This window comes from Clupea harengus, chromosome 2, assembly GCF_900700415.2.
Source record: "Clupea harengus chromosome 2, Ch_v2.0.2, whole genome shotgun sequence".
NCBI classification, from domain to species: domain Eukaryota; kingdom Metazoa; phylum Chordata; class Actinopteri; order Clupeiformes; family Clupeidae; genus Clupea; species Clupea harengus.
In genome coordinates, this window is record NC_045153.1 from 15,279,468 (window position 1) to 15,296,461 (window position 16,994).

Below are 16,994 nucleotides of genomic sequence, written 5' to 3' on the forward strand. Positions count from 1 at the left end.
ATGAAAACACGAATTAGAAAATGATGAGGGAAAGGTGGCCTTGACAGTTGTTGGGCAACTGCATGACGGTAGCTTGCGTCTGTCAAACCAGAGACTTTATTCGCTTTGGTCAAATGGACATAGTCGACATAGACTTGGATCGGAAGGCTGATTGCCATTTCAGGCACCTAGAGGGCGCGCCACGCCACAACGAGGATGAATGGTTGCTTTTAATCGAAACTGTGACGTATACAGTGTATCTGTAATGTTGGCCACCGGCTTCGCTTTTCAAAACTGCCCAGGGATAATATCGGCGGGAGTGGATTACTGTGCCTATCAGTGGTCAGTGTGATTTGGACAAAAGTATTCAACTCAAGATGACAAAGTAACTTTTGTCTCTACCGGCTCTTCGGGGCAGTACCATTAAGTGTTCCTTTCATCTTGTATTGGCTTTTAAACTGCTAGCTCGCTATCGCTAGCTAAGTTACTAATTTAGACGGACACAGCTGAAAAGCTAGTAACCAACATTAACTTGTCTGCAAGAGGTGGTTTTTCAAGAGGAGTGACGTACCGCACCAAGGAAGGATGTCGCTTGTGTTGAAAACAATGATTCGTCGAATGATTTCCTCTCTGTTAAACGACTCTCTGGATATCTAACGTTAACTATATTTCAGTCGCGAAGGGTCTGTGTTAAATTACATTAGGTAACAGGGTTAACGCACCTTGTTTTATAAATAGTCGGTCTTCGTCAAGGCTGTTGTTTAGCCAGCTAGCTAGGATTGGACCCTAGCTAGCATGTATAAGTTAGTCATAGGTAATACTTTAGTCAACTTTCCTTTCACTATACACAGTGAAAAACCCGAGGTTGGGACAGGTAAGGGCATCTCAACTAAATAACCTAACGTTACTTTATCTTGCACATTAAAGACTGTCCGAGCTAGCTCGCGAGTTACAAGTGTCAAGTATGGTATGGCTGACGACTAATTTTAACTTTGTTGGATAAGGTAGCAAGCTAGCTGGCCGTTTTGTAGCAGTGGAAGAGTCCGTTTACATCTACAAACTTGTGTTGACTTCGTTAAAGTTAGGCCTTATTTTTGCAAAAAGGTGGATTTTTTTAAAAACTGAAGCGGAAGAAGACTTCTGCTCACGGCTTGGACTGGAACAATGTCTAGAAGACGACTTGACAGTCGCAGCATTGCTGCGGGGCTGCTGGGTGACATCCAGACACAAATATCGACGGATCCTCTGGATAGCCTGTATGAAATCACAGGGGAGCTGGGCAGGTCAGTCATCTCATCTACTTTCCTGTACATTTACAGTTTGTACATTAAGTTATCTTAATTGCTTTGGCAACAGCACCCTTTGGACAAGTAAGCAAAGCAATTGTATGCAGTCTCAAGCAAATTATTAACTATGCTGCCGTCAAATTATGGGGATGACTTATCTTACCGATGGGAGCAAAAATGTCTTTATCCTTTAAATAAAACGATCGTCAGTGGGTGAAGCACTGCTTTTTGATTTGTCTTCCTTCGAGTGTATTTAATAATTACGTAGTAATTATAAAGTTATTTCTGGAGGACCCTTGGCACTGTCAACGCATCTGCCACAGGGCCATTTTTTAGTTATACACAGGAAAATATGTTACATTTCTCCTACTATTGTTTGAGGACTTCACACAGCGGCCAATCCTCTCACTGTCACATGCAAGTGCTCATACCTAACAACCTAGCTTAAGTATAATAACAACAGGGTGCACTACAGCCATCACAGCTACACGATACTTAACAAAACGACGATGACGTAAATACCTTCGTGAGCATTTCACTGGGGTTGTCAAGTGGGCATTTTCCTCCGTCAGTGTTTCGTTGAATTAGTCCCACGACATCTCCAGAATGTACAACAGGGGTGTCTGGTAACCCAGACCCACTCCCCTCCATACTTACGATGGGCTAGGACACATGTCAATACCAGGGATAACAACAGATACACCTCAAGATACGCATGGAAAAGATTTAATATGGATATGTCGTGTCTGAACGATACTCTGCCTAATGATCTAAACATAAATCTCATTATCCTATGGCATGCCACAGGCTATCTAGGGTAAGGGGTGGGAGGGTTGGTTGGTTACCCCCTGTGGGAGTGCAATCCTGAGTTAGGGTTAGAGTAAGGGTAGGAGCCAGATGCGAACACAGGTTAGGGAAGTGGTGGGGGGTGGTAGATGGAGGTAAAGTCATCTCCAAGCTGGTCTTAGCACATTTTAACTCCTCCACCAAGCTGGTCATCGCTAACTCCAAAAAAAATGTTTCATACAATTTTACAGTACTTGGACAACTTGGCAGCCCAAGCTGTTTCCTAACCGCCTTATTCACGATTCACTCAATTTTCTTCACCTGTGAAATAGCATCTTCATACACAGTCAAAGGCGACCTTATGCATGGCAAAAGCCCAAACTGCAAGCACAACAATTTAAATTTACCAGGCAAGAAGGTCTTCTCAATGGTTATTGATTGCCTTAACAATTCATTCTCTAAGTTCTTAAATCTGTTCTTGGTCACTCAACGTGGAATTGTATCGCCTGCCTAAACTCTTCATCAATTTCTTGACAACAGAGGGAATCACCTCACCATCAATATAAAAACTCTCTTACACTCATACGGAAAGATACACTTCTACATTTGCTAGGCTACCGGGATAAGTGTGCACCCTTGATAGTATTAAGACCCTATTAAGGTTGTGGTTATGCATGTGTGTAACCCCGTGTGTGACACACTCTTCTGGGGTAAGAGGAAGGAAATCCAGACATATGGGAACCACGGTGCTTGCACTGAGAAATAGGAAGTGGCCCTGTCTACTTCCTCATTTTTCTGTGTATTTAACATGGATCCGTTTGATTGAGGGCAAACACACATTTGGCCATTTCAGGTCTGTGCTGTGAGAATTATAGACTAGCTCTGATGTTTGTGCAGTGCCCTGTGTGTAAAAGAAATAGCTGATGTGTGTGTTCACGCATACATTAGCTGTGCCATAAGCCCATCTGATTAACTTTCCCCCTTTCTTTTAAAACTGCGCTCATCCTTGCCTTTTCTCAAACAGGAAGCTCATTTCACAGTCCGTTCACTGTGCAAACATAACCTCATGAAACAAAAGGGTCTGTGAACAGTTTGTGCTGTGTGGCAACTACACTTGGTAGATGCAATTATCTCATGTTTGCTTGTGTGCATTTCAAAACAAATGGGCTTGCTCAAAGATACAGAGGTTATTAGGGGAGCATTTTTGCAGTTCCCTGACACTTTTCAAAAACACAAACCAGGAAGGAAGGAAGTAAATGTAGGTCTTGACGAGAAATTATAAAGTTTATGGTCTGAAATCATGTGTCCATGAGATGAATGAGATCATCAGTTCTGTAGATTGGTTGTTTTCTGTTTCTGTTGTTCTCTGTTTGTCTAGCACGACTGTTACTGCTCTGAGAAACATAGAGCCAGCCCTGCTGAGGGATTGTGCTTGAGAGTCTATCCATCATGCCTCATGGGCACACGCACTATTTGCCATGAGTATGAATGACTCAAATGAGTCATCAACTGACGATAAAATCTTAAAGAAAGCCTAGAGTATTTGTAAAGGATGTGACTCAGGTTATGGCCTAGCCGTATTTGTTTCATCACACTTGTCTTTGTCTGTATAGCTATATATGTCTCTCTCTCTTTCTCTTCCTGCAGTAAATTCTAGGCTGTGTAATTTAAAGGTATCGGGTCTCGTCCATCTGCATAAACACTACTTGATTAATATGTATGCTCTACTTCAAAGAGTGCTGTTCAAAGCCTCAGCAACAGGAGAAGGCTGAGTGGTTTGGATGTAGCTCAAATGGGAACAAAGCAAAAGCATCCCTCTACAAGGATGGACAAATCACTAGCCCAGGTGCCTGGGACAAGCAGATTATGTGTCCAGGATATCAACATTTTAAAACTGATGACTTTTTAACATGAGAATGCGATAGAACTTACAATGTAGATTTTGGCATGTCACATTTCTCTGGGTAACATAAATCGCATTGGGCAACTGAACATTTGAGCAATCACATGCCTAGGCCGCAAGCTAATGGAATCATGACATGTTCACCCCTTTTAACCCCTGCCCCCCTCTCTCTTTCTGCCCTCTGCATCAGGGGCAAGTTTGCGGTGGTGAAGCGATGCGTGGAGAAGGCCACGGGCAAAGTGTTTGCCGCCAAGTTCCTAAAGAAGCGGCGGCGTGGGCGCGACTGCCGGGCAGAGGTGGTGCACGAGATGGCCGTGCTAGAGGTGGCACGCAACAACCCGCGCGTGGTCAACCTGCATGTCGCCTACGAGACGGACCATGACATCGTCCTGCTGATGGAGTAGTAAGTAGAACTGACGCGGACAAGGAAGGAACTCCAGACATCTCTGGAGAACTTCAGGAAAGAGAGGTTTATATGTCCTCTGTGTAAACTCGGGCAGCCACAGTCAACTTTGTTAGCCAAATCGATGTTGCAGCCTTACAAGTGTTGATGCATTTTTAAGCTGTGTGTGTGTGTGTGTGTGTGTGTGTGTGTGTGTGTGTGTGTGTGTGTGTGTGTGTGTGTGTGTGTGTGTGTGTGTGTGTGTGTGTGTGTGTGTGTGTGTGTGTGTCTGTGTGTGTAACATGCCTAGGCATGTCAGAGGAGCTTTGGCCCAGTCTGTATAAGGCAGAGGAGAGAGATTGTCTTGACGTGTGCTGCCTTTTCCTTCCCCTAGTGCGGCGGGTGGCGAAATATTTGACCACTGTGTGTCCGACGAGTTGTTACCAGAGAGCCAAATCACTCGCCTCATCAGACAGACACTGGAGGGGGTTCATCACCTGCACCAGTGCGGTGTAGTGCACTTAGACCTTAAGGTTAGCTCAAAACTGACACAGCGCACACTGGCATTGCATCTGACCGAAATACAAATCTTATGTTACTTCCTTATGCATAAAACTTAGATCCACGTATAGTATGTTTGCACATGCTCAATACCCAACTGAAGGGTTGAAGCAAACATAGCAACACTTTCTCATGGATCTTTTCTTCTTGTGTTATGAACATGAACATTTCACTTCATTATAACATAGGAGCAGCAAACACATGAGCAAAAGATGCTCGTCTTTATTGTGTCTGGTAACTCTAAAAGTCCTGGTCTCGCTCTTTCAGCCCCAGAACATTCTCTTGACTAACCTGAGCCCACTGGGTGACATCAAGCTTGTGGACTTTGGCCTGGCGCGCAGGCTTGGCACAGCTGGCGAGCTGAGGGAGATCCTGGGTACTCCGGAGTATGTGGGTAAGACCTGTTCCTTCTTGTGGGCCAAACATCATTCCAAAACATTAAACTTTACTCTGTTTCTAGGTGTGGGCTGAAAGTAATACGTGTGAATGGTATCAGATATAATTTCCTTCCAAGGTTATTTATTTAGCATTTGACTCGTGAAAGGTTTGTTCCATTCTGTGGCAAGGGTGGTTGTTAAATTTATATTGCTATAATCTGTGAATGAGGGCAGACAATCATATAACCTCTCTTTACAGCACCAGAGATCCTGAACTATGAGCCCATCACAACAGCCACAGACCTTTGGTAAGTTGTTTTGTATTTGTTTTCACAATCACAGACAGTTCCATGTTTATAGCCAGGGAAATGTCCCAGCCCATAGGAGTTGCTCATGTCAAAAGTGAAAGTAAATATTTCTAGGAGCTATCACTGCTCTTTGCATATACATTTCTGTAACTCTACCATGTGTTTACATTTGAGCACAAAGTGATTATATTACTTCTGACCTCTTTGTTCCTTGCCCTCTCTGTCTGTTTACATTTGCGTTGGTGTGCGTGTGCGTGTGCATGTGTGTCCACCTTAGGAGTGTTGGAGTCATCGCCTACATGCTGGTTACGGGCGAGTCCCCTTTCGCTGGGGACAACAAGCAGGAGACGTTCCTGAATGTGTCGCAGGTGAACGTGGACTTCAGCCGCGAGACCTTCTCCCTGGTGTCCGAGCTGGCCGTGGACTTCATCCGCAAGCTGCTGGTCAAAGTGCCCGAGTGAGTTTCTCTCTCATGGGGCCGAGACAAACCCAGGTGGAACCTTGCCACTCTGGAGGACTGAATAATAGACGTGCAGCTCTTTTACTGCAGCATGGCGTGGAGCCATTACAGCCACGTTTGAGGAGTGGATGACCTCACCCACATAGCACATGGAAGTTTTCACATGAACCACCTGGCCTGTGTTAGAACCGTGTAACCTTTTTGCTTAATCCTATTTGCACGGCCTCACATGTACACAAATGTGGCTCAGTCTCACACTTGGTTTCCCCTCGTACACCAGCTGCGCATTGATCTTGGCTTTCAATCTTCATACTCATCAGGCTCATAAATCACTTGTCCTGTAATCATTAACTCTATACCAACTTGTACAATGTAAACATTACATAAACCATGTAATGGCATGCAAAGATTCTTCTAACAGTAGGGAGAGTTTGTCATTTTCAACCAAATTGACACAGACACAGCTGAGTGAGGCCAGTTTCTCCACTTAGGATTAACAGTGGTACTGGACCAAACTTCCATTACTGCGGAATTTCTCCCCAGGACTTGACCATTGTGAAGAATAGTTGGGTTCGAGAGATTGTGGAACTAATAGATGAGCACCTGATAATTTAGCTTGAGTGTGTTCTCACCTCTCCTTCCATCTGCTCTTTCTTCTACAGAGACAGGCCCAGTGCTGCAGACTGTATGACCCATCCCTGGCTGTGGCAGCACTACCCCGGCACAGAGTCCCTGCCCCCCACACCCCGCACCGCCCGGGAAAGGAGTGGGGGCGGCAAGTGGGCCGCACCGCCTGAAGACCTGGAGGACAAGGAGAACTTCCTGGACTCGCCCCATGCCAAACGGTTTCGCTTCCGCGAGGAAGACATGCCGACCTTTGGAGATGCTGACCACTGAGCACCACCATCAGGAGGCACTGATAATTCCTGTCTTTCTTTTTTCTTTTTTGTTAAATTAATTTCTCACGTCAAGGTTTGGGCCCCACTTTCTCCCATTAGCGGTTTAAGCCATTGTGCTGTCTGCAAAAAAACATCTAGCGTGACTTAAAATGGTTGTGCATAGCGTCCAATGAGGTGCAGCTGTGTGATTCAGTGTTGTGTGTCACTGAAGTCATTGTTTCTCTCGAGATTGAATAAGCTTTGTTGCGTGCAGTCACAATGAACTGTGCGTTTTTTAATTCCAACTTTAATTTAAAATTTAACTTTTACCCTTCTCTTGTTAGTGAAATATCGCTGGTCAAATGTTTCTTGATGAGAATCCTTGCAGTACTGTCTGGGCAATACCATCTTTAACCATCATTTAATGTTACGTTAATTGTATTTTTCATAATTTTTGAAGACTAGTAGCGTCCAGGCATATACCATGTTTTTAAAGACGTTTCTTCCTCGTTGATAGTCCCTTAAATTATACCGAAAAGGACCATTTATTTTCCTACCCTAAGTGAACCAAACAAATATTGTATGGAAACATTTCCTTTTTATAAGGACCAGAACACAAATGTGTCCTCCAGACATATTTCATCAATAAACATCTAAGGGTAAAGTCACCCAGAGATCACTTTACTCTTGGGCCTCACGCCAGTCCTTTCAAAAGGCTTCCTATTGGTTCTACTCTGTGACTAGAGGCAAAGTCGATCGCAGGTGATGGCTTGGTCAGCTTGGTGGTCTTGCTGACGTGTTTTAATTCGGTCAGACTCCACTGCTGAGGGTGTTTTGAACGTTCAGTTTGGAAAGATTAGGGACTGAGTCTGTAGACTCATCTGAACGCATTCTTCTGGCTGATGCAAAGCCTGCATCTCCAGGCACGTTTCATGTCAAAAATGTCCAGCCCATCCCAGGGCAATTAGAACATTGGATAGCCCCTCACAAAAGAATGACTCAGCGCCACTCCCAGGATTACTCAATTATGTTCTTGCGATCAGCATGCCACTTCCTTTAAGTCAATGACTTAGAATCTCGCAAAGCACTTAACTCTTCAGTGTCCCTCATTTTCAAAAGGGGAAATCCATTGGTGTCCTAAACCATTTAGTATCTTGCAGTGTGCAAACTGCAGTTTCTTTGTGTGCATTAAAAGAGGCAGTAATAGTACAGTGCAACATGTATTGAAATGAACCATTAAGGTTAAACCTCAGGAAGGGAAGCACTGTATTGTCAAACTATTGCCAGCTAGCCTTTAATTAACATTCCCCTACCCACCTAGTTATATAACACCGTATGAGGTGCTGAGTCTGCCGTATCCTGTGTAAAAACAGTATTTACCCCCCGTACCCCTACTGTATATTGGCTTCAGTGAACTCTCTTAAACATTTAATAGCATAGAATATCTAAATGTTTTGAAGTGTAATATTCTTTTATCTTTGTACATTCCGAGCCTTCTCATCTCAGGGTAAGCCCATGACTGGATGGGTATCGCCTGCCAGTCCACTGTGTGCCTCTTTATGCTTGCTCTGAGTCTTGGGGATTTCTCGCAATAAGTTATGCAATTTATATTTATATGTACGTGGGAATTATAGTCTCGTTCTATCGTGATAGATGTGTATATATGATGCAATAATTGAGTAACTTTAATTAGAATGGTGTATAACCGGTCATTCCTTGCACTAGATGGACTGATAACATAACATTGAAAGCATTGAGTTGGGAAATATCAAGCTGCATGGAGAGGTAGTCTGTGATGGTACGTTTGGATGCATATGTAAGTAAAGTATTGATATTTGTTATGGCCGTGTGGATTGAGAACGTTTTTGAAAATTAAGACATAGATAGTGTGGCCTGTGAGGATGGGTAGAGATTTGTAGGGATCGCTACAACAGAGTATTGTAGTGTAAGAAATGAGAAATGGTTAAGTTATTCTGTGAGGAAAGAAATGGAAAAGAATGGTGCCGAGATGGCACATTGTAATGAAGGTGGTGGTAGGTTGGGGCAGGAAAGGATGTTTTTGGCCTAATGTATTTATCAGGTAACATTCCAAATGGGAAGTGAACTCTCCATTACAAAGGGAAGTATCCAGTGTCAGTTCCACATTGGATATGAGGACAAATTGGTCCATAACGGGACCAATAAGGTGTTGGGTAACGGCGACTCTTCATTTAAACAGCACAGCCTGTGATACTGCATACCGCTACACTGCATTTCAGAACTGGAAATAAGACCGTAAACGCAAGCCTGTCTGCCAAATGTTTCTCTTTCTTCAGGGAGGTGTGAAGAGCGTACTGTTTGCTCTGTGTAGTTGCTCCCAGGGTCTCTTAGCGATGGCACCGGCTGCGACACACAAGTGGAGCCTTTGTCCCACAGACGGGTGTCTCCTGTTACGGCCGTGCTCTCACTGTATGCTGTCATTTTAAGGGAACCAGAGTTCGTGTCTGCTCTGGGAGATGGCGTCAGCGAAAGGCTCACTGGCTGTGGAGTGTCTGAAATTTTAAACCCAGGGAGAATGTCTGTATGGATTCATTGAGCCTACTGAGATGCACTGCTTGATATTGCAGTGTTTTTGTTGTAGCTTGGTGTATCACTGGGGCTCTGGTAATTTTATGTGTCAGCTGGAAATTGGTTTTCTGTTGTAGTGATTTGTGGCCAGTGTAACTTTCCCTTGTATGTAAGTTGGTAAACTGCACAGCACAGTTGGAAATTAGATGGAAAATAATTCTCGTGTTTTTTGTTTTGTTTTCTGAATTTTATAGCTTTTGTATTTCATACACACCATATATAAAGAGATTTACATATTTAATTGATTTGTGAAATATTGATTACACAGACCTACTCAAATTAATGAGTCTACTGTAGGTCATAATCAAAATGGATGGATGTGGATTTACATATGCAGTGCCATGGTTTTATGTGTACACCAATGTTAAACAAAACTGTTCACTTTACCAATAAACCTGGTCAGTATCCTTCATAATACTGTAATGTTGTCTCATTGACCTTGGGGTCTTTTGTTATTTGAGTCAGTCGGACACATTCCCACCGTCTGTTGTTAACTAAATATTGAGGGGGATATTGAGGCATTATTTAGTGTGTCCATTTACTGTTTTAGTGTGTGGTTCCACCTGTATATTTAAAGGATCGGTTCACAGAAAATGTACTTGCATTTTTGTACAATACAAAATCTCACACTTGTTAAATCTGGCTTAGTACTGTTTTTGATTTACATTCTTTATTGAATGGCATAGCATCAAGGAAAAACTTGGAATGGACCTGAAGCGCACTGTACATTTAATATAGGCTATTTTACAGGAGTTCAGAGGAATTGGAATCATTAATAAAGTTAGAATATGTATTATGTAAGTATCTAGTGCAGTTAGCTTCTATGCTGGCAACCACAGGAGTGGAACACAACACCCCATTATTGCAAATAATCAAGAGATTCCACTTCATTCAAAACAAACATCATATGAACTTGAAGCAACCCGCGCAGGAAGCAGAGGTAATAGATTATAGGTCGATGACACTAAATAGTTTTGAAAAGTACATTTTTTTCCAGTTGGGATCAATATATAACTTTTTCTAATCAGAACTTTTCAACTGGAATTTTAGCTTTGCCATTAACATGCAATCATATCTAAGAGTTTAGATAACAATGCTCTGTAAATGACACTCTTATGTCATGAGAATCGTTTTCATCACAGAACCTTAAAAATGCACACATCATACATTTGCATTAAGACTGAGTAGCTCCTGCTGATGTATAGGATTTTAAGCATAGTGTTGCTGTAAGACTTGAGAAATGACCATTTACATTCACGAGTGTCATCAACTTGGAAAGATTGTAGAAGTATCAGATTGCAGGGAAGATAGTAAACATTGACTGAATATACAACAGCATTACGAGGTGAGGCGAAAGTTTCATTAAATAGTCAAAATTGTTACATTTATGTTCCATATCTTTGTGCAAATTATAAAGCCCTTATATTTGACGGAATGAGGTAATTTCTTCCATTTCCTGCTAACACCTGTGACATGCTTTGTTGAGGTATCTGAGCAATGGGCCTAGAGGCTGCATCTTGCAACACATTCAAATTAATATCTGACTGTAGTATTTCAGGCCTCAGAATTCCTGAATGATGCGGAAGTGATTGTCAATAGATGCTGGCTCATCCTCAAAGTGCAATTTCTGAGAAAGCTGTGCGCCAAGCTCCTCGAGCGTATGTGTAAAGCGCTTGTGTTCGTTCCCTACCCAGGCCCGCATTGGATCACGTACCTCATAGGGTGTGACATGGGCATGCAGGGCTACTCCACTCCTCGCCAACTCTGCCAGTGCCCTTTTGTCTGTGACCCAAGTTTCACTGCCTCCTGGGTGACCCCCATCCAACCAGTACATGTCTGTCACACATTCCAAAAAGGGTGCAAGCTCTGGGTCTGTCTTTGCTGCTGGTAGTTCGTAGACCATCTGGTTGAGCACTACACAGCCCTTACTGAAGGCCACGATGGTGAGAGAGAAGCCAGGTGGAAAAGACGTGGCACTGCCCAGGGGGGGCAGAGGGTCTGGGAGGTTGGCAAGCTCCATGCCATGGCCAAGCAAGGCTCTCAGATGACGCAGACCGCCATAATCGGAGGAATGCTCAGGCGCCCCAAACAGATTGCTTTCCACAAAATTCTGGTAGCAGCTGAACTTGTGGAGGTACATTTGTGATGCCCGGATTATCCAGATATGGTGGCTGGGGAAACGGCGCCCCAAGATCAGGGCCACCCTCTCAAGGCTCCAGCTCTGCCATGGGGCTGCATCTGGCTGCAGGGCCATTTCCTGTTGAAAATTCTGAGGGGGGAGTCAGAAAAGGTATCAGGAAAAAAAGAGTGGAGGAGGAAATAAACAATATGAGGAAAAATACATTATAAATTTCCGCCTCAGACTAGTCCAACTACAACCTCCCTATTGGTCAAGATAAGAGTATCTCTCGTCTCTAATGCAATCTGTTTGCAATCGGTATGTCTTCTTCCATTCTGGTGAAAAAGTCAACTTAAAATATAAACACAACCAGCAACAGAATACGGCTATAGTTGAGAACATTTAATCAGTACAATTCTGCTGCCACTACTGTCTGTATGTTTATTAAAACGTGTTATTGCAGGTCAGGTCAAGGAACATAGGGCAGAGTAATTAGTGGTGGCAGGTCACTTTTGGCATAAACACCTGTTGTGTAAACAGCTCAGCTGATATTAGCTTACGAATTAAACAGATTTGCACACGACCTAACATTACTAGCAGATAAAATAGGGCGGGCATGTGTTCCGTATAAAACACATTTAGGTCATGATGACTTTTGTGAAGTAGTTGACGCCAGGGCGACAGCATTTGGCTAACAATTCATTAGCTAACAAGCGTTAGCAAGATACTAGCAATTCCAGCCAACATCACTCGTGTAACATACAGTACACTTGATTGAAATGGCTTTTCATAAAGACTGCAGTATTAAGTTCAACTCTAATACAGAAATAGAATTGTGCTTCTGTACAGTTTTCCATATTCTACTCAGCATAGTCACTAAGTGTTTGCGCTAACTGGTTTGTGAAATATTGTTAGCCTCCTAGCTAGCTAATGTTACGCATACAGTCAGCCACCAACAGGTCGATTACATATAAACGACCGTACTAGCACATAGCCACCTACGCTATATCCAGCTGGTACAAGAGACATTAGCTAGATGGCTTCTGAGAACTTTGCTAGTGACAAATAGGTAGATAGCAGCTAAGAATAATTTCCAACTCAAAACATTAGACATTAAAATAAAGGTCTGTTGTAATATGTAATCAGTTAAATCAACTGGATTATTAATTAGGAATGATTAACGTTAGGTAACGTCACTAAGAATAACTAAACAGTTTTAGATAACAGATGGCTACCAACAACCTATGCCATTATTTATTTTGGTTAACCAAGTGCACGGCACACTGTGAAGGAGGGGAATGTTGTGATGTTCCCCCTGCAACAGATATTTCGTGGTAAATGCTCTGACTAATGCATAGGAGATAATGCTTCATTTAAGTATTTGTTGCTTTTCATCAAGGGGCGATTACATGTAGCCAATGCTGCTACCTGCCCCAATCTTTGGACTCTGAAGTTGATAGTCTACTTGCTTTTCTCCTCGATCAAATGTATCTTTAGGTGTAACTGCAATAAAGCTCTACACCCGTCTACACCCCAGGAAATGAAGATAAGTAAATCCCATAAATGTGGGACTGGCGATTCAGTGTTTGGTTAATTATGGCAGGTTTGTTACTTCGAGGGTAGAGATGCTTTCGATAGCTATGCTGACCTGAATGTCCCCGGGAAAAAACACAATGTGTGCATTGCCACTCCCGGCCATCTCGGAGCTGCCGCACCGATGCACAGATCCAGTTGAAGGGCTATGCAGTAACAGATCATTCACCCGATGCTGCTCATATCCCGGGACGGCGGGCAGTCTGAGAAGCCGAGGCGGACTGTCCGGGCATACACCGACGGTGTTCCCTGGTAAACATAATCCTGGAGGGTCCGATGATCCTGCTGCAGCGCTCATCGCCTTTGCTACTGCAATTAATGTTAGTCCTGTGTTAACAGTACGGATGCTAAACATGAGCACTTGACCGCAACAGGATTAACGTTAAATGTGGACGTGATCAAAGCTGGCCAACGTTCTACGACACAATTATCCGTAATGCAAGACAATTATAAATACGTTTGCAAGCGATGATAGTCTCAATTTGTACGATTTCTATTAAAATGTTTTATTATTATCTGGTATTCTATAGTTCCACGAACAATCTTTGCACACATCACGCATATTTAGTATATTTATGTCAAGATATTTGTTATCCCTCCATTTTCTTGATTTCTGTTTTTTTTCCCCATACCACAGAGTGGCGCTGTCTAGCTACGAATGAAAATGCGCATGCTCAAACCACTGCCATACATTCGCTGATCTATATTACAAGTGGCATGGCTTCATAGTAAAACTTCAACATTGAATGTGTAAGACATATCAGCGCAAGAAGTTCGAAAAGTTGAATTCTTTGAACCCTGCAGCTTGTCTAAGCAGACCCGCCCACCGACCACATTGACTGAAATACTTTTATGAACAGCACGCATGTGACAACTTCAGGTCAGCGGATGATTTAAAAAGCAAGTATGTCATTCAGTAACATTTGTCAGATGTCGCATGACTAAGGCATAGCAATGGTTAATTGAAAAGTAATTGTTGCTTTTCCTTGAAGGGCGATTAAATGTAGCCTCTGCTGCTATCTCCCCCAATCTTTGGACTCTGAAGTTGCCAGTCTGTTTGTTTTTCTCAGTGATCATATTTGTTACGTGTAACTTTGCAAGAAAGCTTTTACACTCAAAACGTTTAGACCCCACGAAATAAAGTAAACAAAAAATATAACACCTCGCTTAGACATATAAAATATCTGTACAGCATTATGAATCTTGGATTGGTGACCCAGTGTTGGGTAAATCATGATGAGGACCTTCTTGACACAGGATGGCTTCCACGTTGGGAAAGCGCCTGGTAGCCTGTCTGCTCAACGTGTCTGAAGCCCGTAGAAAGGACCTGGTTGTAAAGATAGCCCAGGCAGCTATCACAAACAACAATGGTGAGTTTCAAACTGTACTGAAGAGCTGAACTGAATCTGTGCACAGCACTCTTGCCCTGTGTCCTATATTGTCCCTTTGTTTCCTATCAGGAGGTTGGCGAGTGGGGACTACAGTTCTCAACATCTTCAATGACTTTGACTACAACCGCTCAGTCATTACAATTGTCGCAAGCATTGACCACATCAGTGAGTGTTGAACTGTCTATGATACACTGAAAAATCAGAATACTCACAAGCCAATGGAAAAATGTAATAATGAGTATGTTGTCGTGTATACCATATGATCTCTTGAAGCACATGTCAGACAATGTATGATGTACAAGTTATTATGTTGTACTAGTTAATTTACTCCCTGTACCATGCACATTATTTTTCAGTGGACTAATGGAAAACTTGCAACCCTAGGGGAGGCTGTGTTGTCTGCATGTGAGCAGGCTTGTGGCCTTATCGATGTGAGCAGCCACTCCGGGGCTCACCCCTGCATGGGTGCAGTTGATCTAGTGCCACTGTACCCCCTTGGAGAGGAGGTGGGCTTGGAAGACTGCGCCAAAGAAGCCAGAGGTGATATATATTTCATTAGGAGTAGACGTTAGACTATACCGTACCATGTATTACGCGTTTGTGCAGAATGAAAACTACAGCTGACTTGGATGACATCTGGATGGCATGGGCACAAAATAAATAAATCTGGCTTCATTGTTTAAGCATACAAATGTTTTACTTTAATCACTATGTAAAGCCCTGGCCTCTGAGTTGACCCAGCAAGTGGTTGGGACCAGCACATTCTTTTTTGGCTGGGCTGATATGCCCCAGAAGCGGAGTCTGGCCCAGCGAAGGAAGGAGATGGGCTGGTTTAAAAAGCATCCAGACACGTCAATCATCCAACCAGATGTCGGACCATCACCTCAGAAACGATACGGCCTCACAGGTTACCTCATGGATTTCCTTTAATGCTTCAGTGGGATTAGAGGATTAGACTAGTGTCCTTTTTATAAAAGTATTCTTTGTAACACAAGGTCCTTCGATTAGCGAGAAGCTCTTAATGTAGAAGCATATAATGCATTTAGCAAGAACTGGGTCAAGTGTTATCAGAGTTTTGTTTGTAGTGTTGATAACATTTGAGATAAGGCTGCTCAATATCAATTTGTGAATTCACTGTTTACAGGTGTTGGGGCTAGTCCCTACGTGATGAACTGTAACGTGACCATTGGCACTGAGGACCTGGCCCTGGGCCGCCGCGTGGCAGCTGCTCTCCGGGAGTCCAACCCCAGTGGGATCCCAGGTGTGCAGGTCCTCGCCTTGCCCCACGAGGGGGCTGTGGAGATTGCCTGCAACGTGGAGAGTGTTCAGGGTGTGCCCCCCTCTTGCTCTGGATCGGGCGGAGGAGACCTCTGGCCCTCTTTCAACATCGGGGGCCAGGTTTACTGCCACGCACCCCCTTCGCTCATCACGGCGCGGGTGGCAGAGTTGGCAGGGCGCGATGGCGTGGCCACAAAGGGGACTGCCCTGGTGGGCTTCACCCCACGTGAGTGCCGCGGCCTGGCAGAACGGGCTTTGTCTCTCGGGATTGGTGAATTCTGGAAGGAACAGAGAAAACTGCACATGTGATGAGTAATAGGGGTCTCCATCTTTGCAAGGCCAAAATGGATTGTTTAGACTCGGTTTACTGGAATGACCAAAATCGAATTACTCATCAAGTGGGCAAAGCTCAAACAAAGGCAAAAGACAAAATAAAACGAGTTTCATGTAGAATAATACACCGTGTTTACAAGTTAATCAATCATCAGTATTCATTTTTATCTGTGTTTTTATCTCTCACTTTTAAATGAGCCTTAGCGTCAGACCTGCGAATTAAATGTCATTATCCAAATACTTTTACACCTATGGTAAACATCGGCTTCTTTGAAGCCAGGGAAGCATGCCAGTCCACATGCAACAAAGGGTGTGTGTTTTATGATCTTATTTTCTGGCACAGATGTTGTAATGCTAATGAGAGGCTATTCACTTTACCATGATTGCGGGAGAGCAGAATACTGCAGGTGACTGACCTGAACAGTTCTGGTTTGGGTCCAAGCATAATAAGTGTGATCTTAACTATTGTTTGTCTGGGCTGTTACTCTGATCATGATATTCCCAAGAATATTTGTTCTGGAACAGTGTTCTTCCAAAAAAATGTTTTATTACTGTTAGTAGTAATGAATGCACTGTTTCAATAATAATTCAATAAACATGAAGGTTACCATCATTAAGCTTGGTGGATTTGAAACGTAAACCAATGTGCTTGTGTCATTCCACTTCATGATGTACACCACAGTGACATCACCATGTTAAGGACACTAAAGAAGGATATCTGGTTGGTCATGTTACAAGAATCTGATCGATTAA

General features: G+C 43.3%; 3 protein-coding genes across 6 annotated transcripts; 2 read left to right on the forward strand and 1 right to left on the reverse strand.

Annotated features, from left to right (window-relative positions):
- The first annotated feature begins 173 nt into the window (after nucleotides 1–173).
- Nucleotides 174–9,939, forward strand: stk17b (serine/threonine kinase 17b (apoptosis-inducing)). 2 transcript variants are annotated; one of them, XM_031584328.2, is made up of 8 exons: nucleotides 176–853; nucleotides 1,084–1,262; nucleotides 4,145–4,357; nucleotides 4,731–4,869; nucleotides 5,165–5,291; nucleotides 5,534–5,582; nucleotides 5,860–6,039; nucleotides 6,705–9,939. In XM_031584328.2, exons 2-8 carry the CDS (start codon nucleotides 1,144–1,146, stop codon nucleotides 6,937–6,939), a joined length of 1,062 nt encoding a protein of 353 aa, XP_031440188.1. In that variant the 5' UTR covers nucleotides 176–853; nucleotides 1,084–1,143; the 3' UTR covers nucleotides 6,940–9,939. The 2 variants fall into 2 exon arrangements, with proteins under 2 accessions (XP_012692686.2, XP_031440188.1); XM_012837232.3 differs by having other exon boundaries at nucleotides 174–1,262.
- A 232-nt stretch (nucleotides 9,940–10,171) lies between these two features.
- Nucleotides 10,172–13,876, reverse strand: c2h2orf69 (chromosome 2 C2orf69 homolog). The gene is made up of 2 exons (XM_012837200.2): nucleotides 13,295–13,876; nucleotides 10,172–11,796 (listed from the first exon to the last, which is right to left on the reverse strand). Exons 1-2 carry the CDS (start codon nucleotides 13,592–13,594, stop codon nucleotides 11,089–11,091), a joined length of 1,008 nt encoding a protein of 335 aa, XP_012692654.1. The 5' UTR covers nucleotides 13,595–13,876; the 3' UTR covers nucleotides 10,172–11,088.
- Nucleotides 13,877–13,932: 56 nt separating this feature from the next.
- ftcdnl1 (formiminotransferase cyclodeaminase N-terminal like 1) lies at nucleotides 13,933–16,881 on the forward strand. Of its 3 annotated transcripts, none has more exons than XM_012837202.2 (6): nucleotides 13,933–14,143; nucleotides 14,497–14,609; nucleotides 14,700–14,795; nucleotides 15,015–15,170; nucleotides 15,349–15,537; nucleotides 15,775–16,881. In XM_012837202.2, the coding sequence occupies exons 2-6, from the start codon at nucleotides 14,498–14,500 to the stop codon at nucleotides 16,215–16,217; spliced, it is 996 nt and encodes a 331-aa protein (XP_012692656.2). In that variant the 5' UTR covers nucleotides 13,933–14,143; nucleotide 14,497; the 3' UTR covers nucleotides 16,218–16,881. The 3 variants fall into 3 exon arrangements, with proteins under 3 accessions (XP_012692656.2, XP_031440212.1, XP_031440219.1); XM_031584352.1 differs by having other exon boundaries at nucleotides 13,933–14,139; XM_031584359.1 differs by having other exon boundaries at nucleotides 13,933–14,119.
- Nucleotides 16,882–16,994: the final 113 nt, after the last annotated feature.

What these genes read in the sequence shown, in the direction of transcription:
- stk17b (XM_012837232.3), top strand. Translation starts at nt 1,144, where the DNA reads ATGTCTAGAAGACGACTTGACAGTCGCAGCATTGCTGCGGGGCTGCTG. An exon ending in ATCGTCCTGCTGATGGAGTA is followed by an intron (nt 4,358 to 4,730) that starts GTAAGTAGAACT and finishes TCCTTCCCCTAG; the next exon opens with TGCGGCGGGTGGCGAAATAT. An exon ending in GGGTACTCCGGAGTATGTGG is followed by an intron (nt 5,292 to 5,533) that starts GTAAGACCTGTT and finishes CTCTCTTTACAG; the next exon opens with CACCAGAGATCCTGAACTAT.
- c2h2orf69 (XM_012837200.2), bottom strand. Translation starts at nt 13,594, where the DNA reads ATGTTTAGCATCCGTACTGTTAACACAGGACTAACATTAATTGCAGTA. An exon ending in TTTTTCCCGGGGACATTCAG is followed by an intron (nt 11,797 to 13,294) that starts GTCAGCATAGCT and finishes CTCCCCCCTCAG; the next exon opens with AATTTTCAACAGGAAATGGC.
- ftcdnl1 (XM_012837202.2), top strand. Translation starts at nt 14,498, where the DNA reads ATGGCTTCCACGTTGGGAAAGCGCCTGGTAGCCTGTCTGCTCAACGTG. An exon ending in CGCAAGCATTGACCACATCA is followed by an intron (nt 14,796 to 15,014) that starts GTGAGTGTTGAA and finishes TTGCAACCCTAG; the next exon opens with GGGAGGCTGTGTTGTCTGCA. An exon ending in GAAACGATACGGCCTCACAG is followed by an intron (nt 15,538 to 15,774) that starts GTTACCTCATGG and finishes CACTGTTTACAG; the next exon opens with GTGTTGGGGCTAGTCCCTAC.